Source organism: Boleophthalmus pectinirostris, unplaced genomic scaffold, assembly GCF_026225935.1.
Source record: "Boleophthalmus pectinirostris isolate CB_2022bp ecotype Guang Dong unplaced genomic scaffold, ASM2622593v1 HiC_scaffold_20, whole genome shotgun sequence".
Classification (NCBI taxonomy): Eukaryota; Metazoa; Chordata; class Actinopteri; order Gobiiformes; family Gobiidae; genus Boleophthalmus; species Boleophthalmus pectinirostris.
Window position 1 is genome coordinate 16,592,624 of NW_026571153.1, and position 12,339 is coordinate 16,604,962.

At 36.9% G+C, this 12,339-nt stretch overlaps 1 protein-coding gene across 8 annotated transcripts in view; it reads left to right on the forward strand.

Annotated features, from left to right (window-relative positions):
• The window catches only part of LOC110159339 (nuclear factor 1 B-type), a 111,350-nt gene that overhangs the window by 6,608 nt on the left and 92,403 nt on the right, over positions 1–12,339 (forward strand). For 2 of the 8 annotated variants that reach the window (XM_055156672.1, XM_055156676.1), the window contains exon 1: positions 10,220–10,928. In XM_055156672.1, coding sequence (XP_055012647.1) covers positions 10,902–10,928 — 27 coding nt within the window. In that variant the 5' untranslated portion in view covers positions 10,220–10,901. Of the gene's footprint in view, positions 1–5,006; positions 5,112–9,263; positions 9,620–10,219; positions 10,929–12,339 lie in introns of those variants that run through there. The other 6 variants (XM_055156677.1, XM_055156678.1, XM_055156674.1 and 3 more) reach the window with 5 other exon arrangements.

The following is a 12,339-nucleotide window of genomic DNA, read 5'->3' on the forward strand; positions in this document are numbered from 1 at the left end:
AGTGTTTTGAGCGTTGAAAATGTATCCAGATTATAATAAAATTGATTATGAAATATTTGTGATTAATTAAATAATTAATTAATTCTTTTTTTTTGTACTAATTGAACAGTGTGAGAAATATAACAGGCTTGATTAAATTAAGAGTGAACATTCAAGAGGAGTGGTTTAGTTCTTTTCGTCACTAAGTGAACAAAGAGTCTATTGTGTGAGTTCCCATGTTCCCAAGTTTTCATATGCCAACACTCATAAAACATATACAATATAACACTCAATGTCCCATACAGAACATTCTATATCTTAATGTACTTTCTGAATACCATAACAATACCAGTCTATCAACACACTGCGACCTGGTCTCTCGTCTCAACTCAAATGCTCATTGTCCTGAATGTTCTTAGGTCTCAGTGAGGCGTGTGTAATGTGTGAATGATCCGTGAACATAATCTTTGGACATTGTACAGAATGGTTACATGTTCTGGTGTAGTTTGCACATAGGCGTCCTCAGGCGAACCCCTAGTCTAGTCGGGATAGCCTTACCCAGAGTCTCATTTGTACCAAGCTACTGCTAGGTCATTCGAGACTGGTCCTGGAAAATGAGAGCCAGCACTGCAGTACAATACACAATACTGTATACTTCATTCAGTCTACCAACTTGTCAATGGTTTAAATTGTGTAAAAAAAAAAAAAGTATTATTACATTTTTTCACAGACCTAAATTACTTCTTCTGCTTCATTTTACTGCACACCATGCTTCTGCTACTCAACTGCAGTTTTTGTATGAAACGTGTTGTTATTTTTGACAATTTTAAGGAAAAAATATGTGAAAAATCAAGTCGTGTTTTTCAGTGGTTTAGAAAAGGTCTACACATTTAATATAATATCTGCTTAGAAATATACAATTTTTCATTTGGAATTCAGTTCACAGTGCACAACCCAAAAAACAGGACAATAAAAACAAAACATTGGTCCATTCATATATTAGACAAAAATACTAACACAGATACACCTACTTTGAAATGTGAATGTCCTAATCATATACATTACCTACATCATCTTTATGATGAATATAACACATCAGATAATCAAGAGATCCAGTTCACTAGGAGACATTTTCTAGCACAAAAAAATCTACATTCTGTTCGATTTTCTATTATACTTATTTAGATTTACAAACTGTTTTCTTTTTTTTTAATTTTTTGTCCAGTTATTTGCCAGAATTGTTGCACTTTTGGATAAGACCAAAAGCAGTCTATGAGGATACCAGTCAAAGTCTTGCACTTTAAACACAGTGGGGATGAGTTAGGTTAATTATTAAGGTAGGTAAATGTATTGTGTCTATTGCAGTCTGATTATTGCAACAGTTCAAACTATGATTGCGAGTTCAATTATTCCTGAGCAGCTGCATACCATGGGATAAAATGTATTTAAATCTGGGTTGATCATGTCAGTGCCTGTACAAAACACCAAAACCCATACAAATAGACTTCCCTATTCGGATCTCAATTGCAGTCTATTGTTAAAAATCGTGTTAAAAATCATCTGTGCCTCGTGGCTTTTAAAATGGACTCATCCGACTTCATACACCGGCGGTCAGACAGGGTTAAACAGGCTTAATCTCAAATGATGGCTGGTGAGCTGTGCTAATTAAATAAGAGGCCACCTGCTACTGTTACAGTCAGTGGCATCTGGCCGAACAAAAGAAATAATTAGCCACATGCCTAATAAACATAAATGCGCTCAGAGTTATAGCAAGAGACTCGTGTATCTGTGTCTCGGAGAGGAGTTGTGTGGCATGGCTTGGCTTGATATCTTGTCCAGATTAGAAAAAAAGATTAAGAATACAAAGGTAGCAGTTATTACCAGTGCTTGTAATTGCTTTGAATGTGCAATTTTACGCCCATATGGATCACACTGGATCATAAGGCTTGGTGTAATTCTCCAACGCAATCTTGACTGTACATGTTTTTGTGTGTTACTTATACCTTGTTCATCTAGCCCAAAGCTTTTCAAACTGTAGTGTAGGTCCCATAGTTATGCCACAGAATAGAGAATCAGTACAAAAGTCAATAACTGTTACATTTGGGTCTAAAAATACAAGTGTCCTTTTTCCATACTGCAATAAACATAGTATTTTTGAACATCTAACTTGATCAAATGTATAAGTATGTTTCACAATATATGCTTGAAAAATGTACTAGCTTTTAAAAACCTAGATGAATAGAAATTGCGTTTTACATGTGCAATTTTATTTTATCTGACATTTTAAAAACATACTCAGATTAGTTTATTTATACCTCATTCATTTAGACTACAGTTTCCCAAACTGTGGTGTAGGTCCCATAGTTAAGTCACATAACAGTGAGTCAATGCAAAATTCAGTAACTGCTGTATTTGAGTCTAGATTTGGTGTTATGAAGAAAAAAAAAGTTATAAAAACCATAATAACATAATATTAAATAAATAAATCTAACTTGAACAAATGTATTTCAAAATATATACTTAATTATTTTACTTACATACACAGACTGGTTTATTTAGAGTAATATGGCCTTTTATTATGACAAACAATATAAAATTCACCCCTTTAACCATTATTATAAATCACTTTTCTCTGGACACTCCGTTCTGCCACTGGCTTCATGCCGTGAACTTTCCAGATACTGAAGTTATTGATTGGTCCCTATTGATTTTCAAATAAGCTCTCGTTGTAGAAAGTGGAAATCCAATTAAAAGTTGAACTTGAAACACTTAATCCAATCAAGACGATGATATTTATCGATTTTACTCTCAAAATCAATAAGGAGCTGGCTGCGCTGGTGTGTGGGGAAGAGCTTGGCCCTCAGTGGTCTCTGCTTTCCCCAAACAGTTAAACATCTTCATTATCTTTATTTCACAACATCATTCAACATGCACTTGACCAAATGAATTCTATCTCCTTCTGTGCCAGTATTATGTCATGGGAAAGGCCTTATATACACTGTACTGTACCCTGTGTCAATATCTGCAGCCTCTTTGCTCCCTGGTTAACAAATGAATTATGTAAATATAAAAGTCCTTATTCTCACAAAGTAATATTTATTTACTCTAATTATTTAGCATGAAATTTTCCTCAACAAAGTCCTCTTCTATCAATACGGAGGGTCCGCCACCTGCTTGACTGCATGTCGGTGTTGTTGTTTTTTCCCTGGAATGTTTTACAGTATGGCAGAGATGGGGACTTGCAAGTTGTAACTTGTACTCAAGTCAGACCTGAGTCACTATTTTCAGGACTTGAGACTTGACTTGATAAAATGGACTAAGACTTGGGTCTCGACTTGGACTTGAAGGTCATTGACTTGGGACTTGACTTGGACTTCAGGCCTGTGACTTGAGAAGACTTGAGAAGCACTTTTACATCTGAATTTTTTCTGTTCTGACTGTAATGATTTACACTAAGATCTTTTGAATCTAAATTTATAAAGGAAAAATTAACTAAAAAAAATAATTTCTACAACTCTTATATACTCTAAAAATACTCATATAAATATAACATCACTTTTTAACTACAGTTTAGTTTAAAATTCATATAAATTGCAAGAATCTAAACTTTATTTGGTGCTTTGGTTTAAAGACGTGAAATGACTTGAAGCTCAAAGCATTGACTCGAGACTTGACTTGGACTTGCCTGTATTTGACTTGAGACTTGTCTTGGACTTGCTGTCAAAGACTTGAGACTTACTTGAGACTTGCAAAACAACAACTTGGTCCCACCTCTGCAGTATGGCATTTAATTGAACTATCTCCAAGGAAACAAGCAGCCACATTACCAGGTTACGGGTCAGATCTCTAGGGAGGTGGGCCCGCTCACTGTGAGAATGCATGTTTTTGTGGTAGTTTTATCGGATGTTCATTTCTGTATCTACCAGTGCAATCTCCAACTTAAAGCATCATTCAGTCTGAGCCTTATTTGCACAGCGTCAGAACAATACGATCCTCACAGCAAGAAGGTCCTTTCTGATCTCCTTACTTGTTCTCTCTGTATGGTTTCCATCTGTCAAAATGATATTTCGATTTCAGTGTCTATCCTGGTTAAATAAAAGTATAGATAAAAAGCATAGACCCAAACTCCTTGTCCTCTGCAACATGTATTTAGTCATAAACTGAAGCTGAGTTCCAGTTGCTGGGTCCACCCACAGACCCGTTGGGGAAATCCAGCTGGAATCGTCAGGCCTGAGTGCGGAGGAGTGGAATGTGGCAGGGGCAAAAAGGGTCCTTTCAAAAGACCATTCAGATAACTTCACACAGAAACAACAAACATTTTCATTTTCAAGTTTTAAATATTCAAGTGTGTATTATTCAAGCAAAAAGTAAAGCCAACTGCCTGTCAGTTTCATTCACTATTTCTATGCTGTGAATTACATTGCTTTCTGGTAAGTACAACAGTATATTTGGATACCTTTTTTGAACATATTAACAGTACTGGACTTGACATTTGATGTTTGCCCAGTGTTTTTTGTGTAGTTTTGTGTATGTATTGATTGTGGAGAAAAGGGTGTGGCGTGGAGTTTTTTTTGTTTTTTGTTTTCTTTGTATAATCTCAAAATAATAAACAAAAAGTATTACATTTTGGGAGAACATTTTGAAATACTCACTAAAATAGCACTCAAAATAACCTGTGTAAAACTGAAACTTTACATTTCCAGTGGGCATAAGTGTGATCTGTTATTAAATATGCTGCTGGTGAAATACAAATATTACAATAGGGCATAGCTGGTGGTCTATGTTAACATTAGATTATAAATGGGAGGTCCAAGGGGCAGAGGAGAGAGGGGGTCAGTCTCTGTGGGAGGGGGGCGGATAGTTACAGGTCATGCATGCTGTAATTACCACAATAAGGTCCAAATCACTGGTCAAGCTGTTGTGGGTGCAGTTTTTTTTTATTCCCCATAATGCAACGTGCCCCTGACTGGCCTATACCCTGCGTGTTTCCAGTGAAACCCATCTGACTCTGTAAATAAACTCTGTAGATCTATGAAGACTTTGGACAGAGGAGGAAGATGTCTGAGAAGATGAAGGAGAGGTCGGTCAAATGGCAGCTTTGTTATGACATGACGGCCAGGACGTGGTGGATGGTAAGACTAATTCTCTTTCTATTATCTCTGATAATCTTTGATGATCTTTCACGTTGTATTGTGTGATGAAACTTGGTCTTTTTTGAAAGTTCAGGCAAACTCAAGGAGGATTTTAAACTTACTTTTAGTTTAATACAATATTTTCACAGTGGTAGGGCAAAATATTTGATTAATTTGATTTTTACAGGACTAAATATTGGGCATGAAACCTACGCTATATCTGATACTCTCCATTTGGAATCCCCCAGTTAAATTCAAGTTTATGGAAAACATTGCTTTTAATTTTGCCCATATTACACTATTTTCTGATCTATGTTATAATGCTGTTTCTTCATCAAAAACATATCTGGAGTTGTGTTTTGTTTCATTCACACAAGTTTAACACACAGACTTTGCATTTAGGCTGAGTTGTTCTCTCAAACATACTCCACTGTATTTTTAAATGCCATACATTTTTGCTAAAATCTTGCATTTATTTAATAACAGGTGCCATACTGTGGAACATTCTGGGCAAAGCAATAACAGGTGACAAGCAGGTGGCGGGCACTCCATCCGAAAAAATAATAATTTAGATTCTCTTGACATTAACCCCATTTGGTATTTTGAAGGGTGATTGCAATTTGTAAATATGATACTGCTTAAAATGCCACCAGATTAAAAGCTAAAGGCCGGAGTATTGCAGCGTTTCTCAAGTGTACCTCTCTCTACTGTGTTAATATGATAGTATTAACACAAAGAACCCTTGTCCAACCCGCGCCTTTCCCATGCTGAAGAGGCAACCGGCTGACATTTCTATCTGAATATTTATTTACTTGTCCCACTACAGACTCATTGTGCCAGTGTTTAAGTAGCGGTTTGCCTGGTCGTTTCAATGCAAATCAATGCGAACAAATGTGTGCTCTCAGGCTGCACTGCATCAATGTTATGTCTTCCGAGCGTTGTAAGAACACATGGAATAACTACTCCAAATGACTGTGAACAAGTGAATATATGTATCCATCAGTATATATATAATTATTAGCTCTTCCTTTGTTGCTATATTGTTAAAATATATAGATTTCTTCCCTTTTATTAGTGAGGAAATTATGGAAGGTGACAGTGAGAAAGCCATCACCATCAAACCGGACACTTGCTGGTTCAAATCTTAAAGGGCCCATATTTCACTATTTTCTGTTATAATAATGTTTCCTCAAAAACACACCTGCATTGTATTTTGTTTCAGTCACACATGTTTAACACACAAATCCTACACATTTAGGCTGACTTCTCTCAAACAGAAAATACTGTTCCACCTTGTGATGTCAAGTAGTAGTACATGAAGTGCTCCACTGTGTTTTTAAACTTCATACATCTTCACCTGAATCACTAGGATAATTTCAGCCCTGGAATTGCCAATCTCTACTGAACTAAAGGTAAAAGGGAGCTTTTAACTTTAAGACTACTACTTCATGACATCACAAGGTGAAATAGAGCATTCTGAGTTTAGATTTTCTGAGAATTTTTTGTGTAATATAGGACATTTAATGTATAATGTTGTTGTGTCTTTGTTGACACTTCACATTGCATGGCCACTTAGTCACGGTAAAAATTATGTTTCAGACTGGATGGATCTGGTATATAAGTAAATAATAAGAAACAATAAGTTGGTAATTAAACCACAAATAATATTTAAAAAAAAATCATCATAATAAGTATGTTTTATAATAAAAATTGTTGGGAAATGGTCCTGTATAAATGTAATGAAAAATGCATAGTGTAAATAATACATTGCTACACATCCATATTTTGCCACTTGCTTAAAAGTTGTTTTCATAATAGGATACCATATAAAATTAATGGGGCATGGCAAGTTTAAGTTGGAAAATGTTTTATTAGCAACACTAGCATTTCAATTCAGTTATAGGACTGGGAACACAGCATTATATAAAGGCAGAGTTTGCTATATTAAATGGTCTATTTTTGAACACATCTCCATGGTCAAGTTTAAAGTATCTGTTTTAGATATCTGTTTTCAGTGCAGACTTTTTCTTATGTCGTTCCTTGAATGGTAAATGGTGAATTGTCACATTTATATAGTTTTACATCTACCAGTCACCTACACACATATTCATACACCAGTATACATAGACACTAGGGGTTAAGTATCTTGCCTAAGGACACAAGGATTTCACTAACTGGAGCTAGGATCACCAACCTGTGGGCCAGTGACCTCTAGCAGCAACAATGTTTATGTCAGGAGTGGGATTCTAATTGCCAACCTTTGGACAAACTCTACTACTACCTCTCCAAAATCAGAAGTAAGTTTCAATTACTTTCTAGTTTTACAGTGATTTTTCATTCATTTCAATCCCTTTTCCCTGATGAGTTGTGGGTAGTTCACTGTACAGCCACTAGAGGGAGGTAGGTCCATACTGAGTCGGCTCAAATTGAAGGAGCACTTTGTTTCTCTTGTTCTAACATGATACAATACTAAACACTAATGAGAGCAGAAAGGATGTGTATAGTTAAAACTAATATGAACTATATCAAAATGTCTTTCGTAAATGCTCCTTTTATTCCAGATCCAGTTGAACAAGCCTCAGGAGCAGCCCTTTGGGACAAGTGGAACAAAATGAAAGACTTGTAGTTACAAAAGTTGTCTATGGTAAAACCTGATCTGGTTGACTGCTTATCAAGTCAAATATTTTCAATTCTCTATTGATGATTGCATATTGATCATGATTTAGGATACAGTTTTACCAGCTCTTACTGGATGTAGTTTATGCAATGGACAGAGCAGAGTTGCTATTCAGCTCTGTAATTAGAATAGTTTGCACAAATGCCAATCCAGTTTAGAACCAGAAGGAAGTAAAATATAAATATTTCTTGCTTCAACTGGTGACCAGTTCGTCATATGAGTCATAACATTTTTTTCTATAACTAATCCTGCTTAAAATGTTATTGATGGATAATGGTGACAGAGGTTTCATAAAGAGATGAGGCTTTTCTAAACAACACATATTAACTCCTACTGCCAGACTGTGACAATATTAGGCTAGGGATGCTAAACTATTAAGAAGAATAAGACTATATACAGTTACAGAATGACATTTTCTTGATCCACCAACTTTTGTGGTGAAAGGTCTGATATTATCAGACTTTTCTATCTCCATGGAGAGAAACAGATGATACCAACAAATCCAGTTATAGGTTAGATTATTAACACCAAATTACAGTCACAGAAAATGGGCTAAACATTGCTTTCAGTTTAAGAATTCTATTAAAATAGTAGCCTAGTTCAACATCCATCTTACTGGACCTAGCGAACTAGATGCCAAAACATTTTGATGGTTAGGACATGTATGTTGATAATAATATAATAATAAGCCTACTATGAAGCCGGTAGGATAATGTGTAATACTGCAGTAAAGGAGCGCTAGACTCACTCCCTGTGGCTCGGATCAGCTCAGGTCGAGTGTCCGGTGCGCAGCTGACCAGTGCGTAGCGGAAGTGAGGGGCCCAGGGTACAGAGTCCCCGGGCCACTGCTCGTGTCCAATGGGGAGCGAGAATAAACCCACTCTTACAAAACGTAGGAGCACCAAGTTACAAAGAACACATGTGATCTGCGCAGGAAACGGGGCGTTTGGGCTTTCAAAGTTACAGATTAAAAGAGTCAACAAAAATCTAGTCTTTGTATTTAGTATTAAAAAGACAATTTACTAATATGTCACTTTTGTAGTGGTTAAGCACCATGCGCCAAACGCACAATCCGCAGCAAACTGTGTTGGATCATTGTCTAAATTATGTTAAATAGTCTAATAAAGCTTGAACTCAATATTCCAATTAACTATAAGACTCTATCACGTTCCCTTTTATAATCTACTGCATCTTGTCTTTTTTAATTTCACCAAAAAACATCGGATTTTATGGTGCCAGCAACAGCCTATTCTAACAATGTAATGGCCTAATTAATAGAGAGAATATCTGATCAACAAAAATATAATCACTGCTGGGTTTCCAAATACACGGAGCCAAATTTATGGTTGCTCAGTTTACACAGTGTCCACAGAAAGTCCAGCTCCATCATTCATTTTCCATCCTGCTTTTATTGCGAAAGCGCCCGCCGGAAGTATCCGTGTTGCCTCATGTGAGTCCATGGTTAGTGCGGAGAGCTGGAGGCGGCGCACCGTCAGACAGTGAAAGTGAAGGCGGAGACCAGCCCTGCGCCCAAAACTCTGCCTCTTCTGGATCACGTTCAACTCCACTGAACAATCCCAAAACCATCCAAAAACTCAGCCTGGAAGAGGAAGGAAGACCAGAAAAAAGAGAAAAAAAAACGCGAGGTGCTCCTAACTTCTTTTCGTCGCCATCTGCCAAGAATTGTCTTCCGGTGTTGACTTTTTTGCAAGCACTGCAAGAGAAACCCCTCCAAAGCACAAAGTTGAACGTGAGAAATGTGAAGCTACCGGCTTGTGTGTTTCAGCCAGGCTCCGGGATTCCCTAATAATCCATGCAGTACAGTGCAATGGTACGTGAACATGGGCTACTGTTGTTTTCAATGCTGTTATAACGCTGTTTATGTCTTAAATTATATGCTCCTGTCCTAGTGTACCACTGCTGAAGTGGTTTAACTTAAAGCGGACCACAACACGCACACGGTCGGGCCAAGTCTGTAGTGAACTTGGCTCGTGTTCCTCAGTAGCCTCTGTGAACATTCCCATTCCCCCATAATTTGGCACTGTCCGCGCTGTGCGCGCGTGTAGCGCAGGAATGAAGGAGCAACGCTGACGAAGAGCTCCACTTTTTAAAACTCATGTTAAATACTCCAGTTTATAAGTACATCATCTTAATTAAGAATTTTTTTTTTTTTTACAGTCACAGTACTTTATTTGTAGTAAATTCCAAAGCATTTATATCCTAGGTTCATAAAATCATAAATAAATTAATAATGTCCCCAAATAAAATGTCAAACTCATAACTTATTTTTAACTTATAACTTTGCTGCTTTATTGCCGTTTTAAATGTCACTATTATAACCATTTTGTTATTGTGAAAGTCATTCTTAAGTTTATCCATTGCCATGAGCGGGGTCAAACTGGGCAAAAGGAGTTTGTTGACTCTGCAAAAGCAAACTGCCAAAGCGTCCAGGAAAACTGTATTCTGATAAATTATCACTGAAGGAGGATTGTCCAAGTCTAATTGTCGTCAGAAGTGAATGAATAGCGTGTTTCAGCAGTGGAGAAGGCACAGGACAGTGCATAGGGCTTATATGTGTGTGTACTGAGCAGCGGCAGGAGGAGGAGTGTGACTGTGTAATTACGTGGGTGAAAAAAAAAAGAAAAGTTGGGTCTGATTTGCTGGAATCGCGCAGGAGCGAAGGTGCACCGGTTGACTTCATATCAACTTAGTCTAAAGAAGGGCTGAACATCAGAGACTCGGCGCCCTCTGAAGCTATTCACCATGCTTTTATGAACGACGTATCACTCCACGGAGACGCGCTACGAGCCCATACGTAACACAGGAGTACGCAGCGTTTGCACCGGCCACCACGAGCAGTTGTACATCTGCAAGTGCTTACACTGTGTTCCCTGTCCTCTGCTTTATTTCTCCCTTCTCTGCGGAGACGACAATCTTTGGATCTCGGAAAACTCACGGATGTTCTTGGATACCCCTTTTGCTCCTCGCTGTTTTACGCGGATAGCTCCATAGTCTTGAACGGTGCACTCTGGTCCTGGAATGGCGCGATAAAGTGATCAGGGAGAAATCAATTGAAGAAGTAATTTACCGTCCCTGACCGTAGCCGCCTCATCATGTATTCTCCTATTTGTCTTACTCAGGTATTACTGCCTTTTATTATTATTATAATTATTGATATTAGCTCAATTTACAGGGCTCTCGGTTCGTTTATTGTTTTTGTGTGTGCGTATTTTTTTTACCCTTTTAGATTTAAATTATTTGAACACGTCTCAAATGAATATAATCAGTGTAGCTAATTTGAATTACTTTTTTGCACTAAAGTTGCAGTTTTGGGTCATTTATCACACACTCTAAAATGCAGTCAATGGTTACAATTCTTTTCAAAGTCTTCCAACTTTAGTGAACGTGCGTAAGGTGTGTAGGTATGCACGTTCACACACTGCCCTGACCGCCGCGTCCCTCGTGTTTGTGTATCGTTTCATTTTGGAGTAACAAACGCTGTAGTTGAAGATAACACAACTTTCACCATGAAAGATTATACAAACTATAAGCGGTTTTGCATGGTTTGAACTGTAGATTATCGGTGGCTGTTTTGGCTGGCTCAGTTTTACTGTTTATATTTTACTTGGCATATGTCAGTGATTGACTGAGATGTGGTTAGTTTCTACTTTGGAGGATTGTTCAGACTGTGTGTAATGATTTCATTGTTTGGCTTTTAGATAGTGTGAAAAATAGGCTTTATTAATTTGTTCATTTGTATGCTATATCTGTCCTTGATAATAAAAAGTATAAGTAAAATAATTTAAATGAATTAGTAAATATTTTAAATTGACCAGCTATTAATTCTTAGCTGAAACTGAAAGAGTGAACACAGTGGGTTTGCATTAAAATTATCTAGTGTTAAAAGCAATTAGGGAGAGATTTACAGCAATTTATGTGTTCAGAAAGTTTTGTGAAAAGTAATAAAATTATGTAATATTTAAATTTTAAATCTTACTTTAAAAACTGCTTGTAGGGTGAATTACAGAGTTTTGTTTTTTTAAATTCCATTTGGCAGCGTAGTTAAAGTTAGTGGAGCTCAAGCAAAGCCAAAGTGTGGCTGGTGTGGAGCGTCAGGCAGAGATAGGGAGTGGATGTGTGTGGTTTCCTGCCTCTGACCAAGAACAATATCTGGTCAAACTCCTGTAAATACTGAGCCAAAAGTGCTTCTTTGTATTTATTAAATGATGTTTTAATGAGCAAAAAAAACTGTTTGCTTCCACTTCTCGCATGTGGCTTCTCTAATTTTGGTCAACTTATCAAGATCCCTGCATTTTACATTGACTGAAAACAAGAAAGTGTTTAATGTGAATTATTTCATTTTATATTTAAGCAAATTATGTGAACCCCTAAAGGCCAGTGAAATGTTGGCCTGCTGGATGTAAGTAAATTACAATTTCAAAAATGAATGGACAGGTGTGTGTACCTTGTGAAAATACACAGTATTGTATAGCTCACAATATATTTGTTGCTAAAATAAAACATTCATTAAAATGGAAAAAAAGATAAATA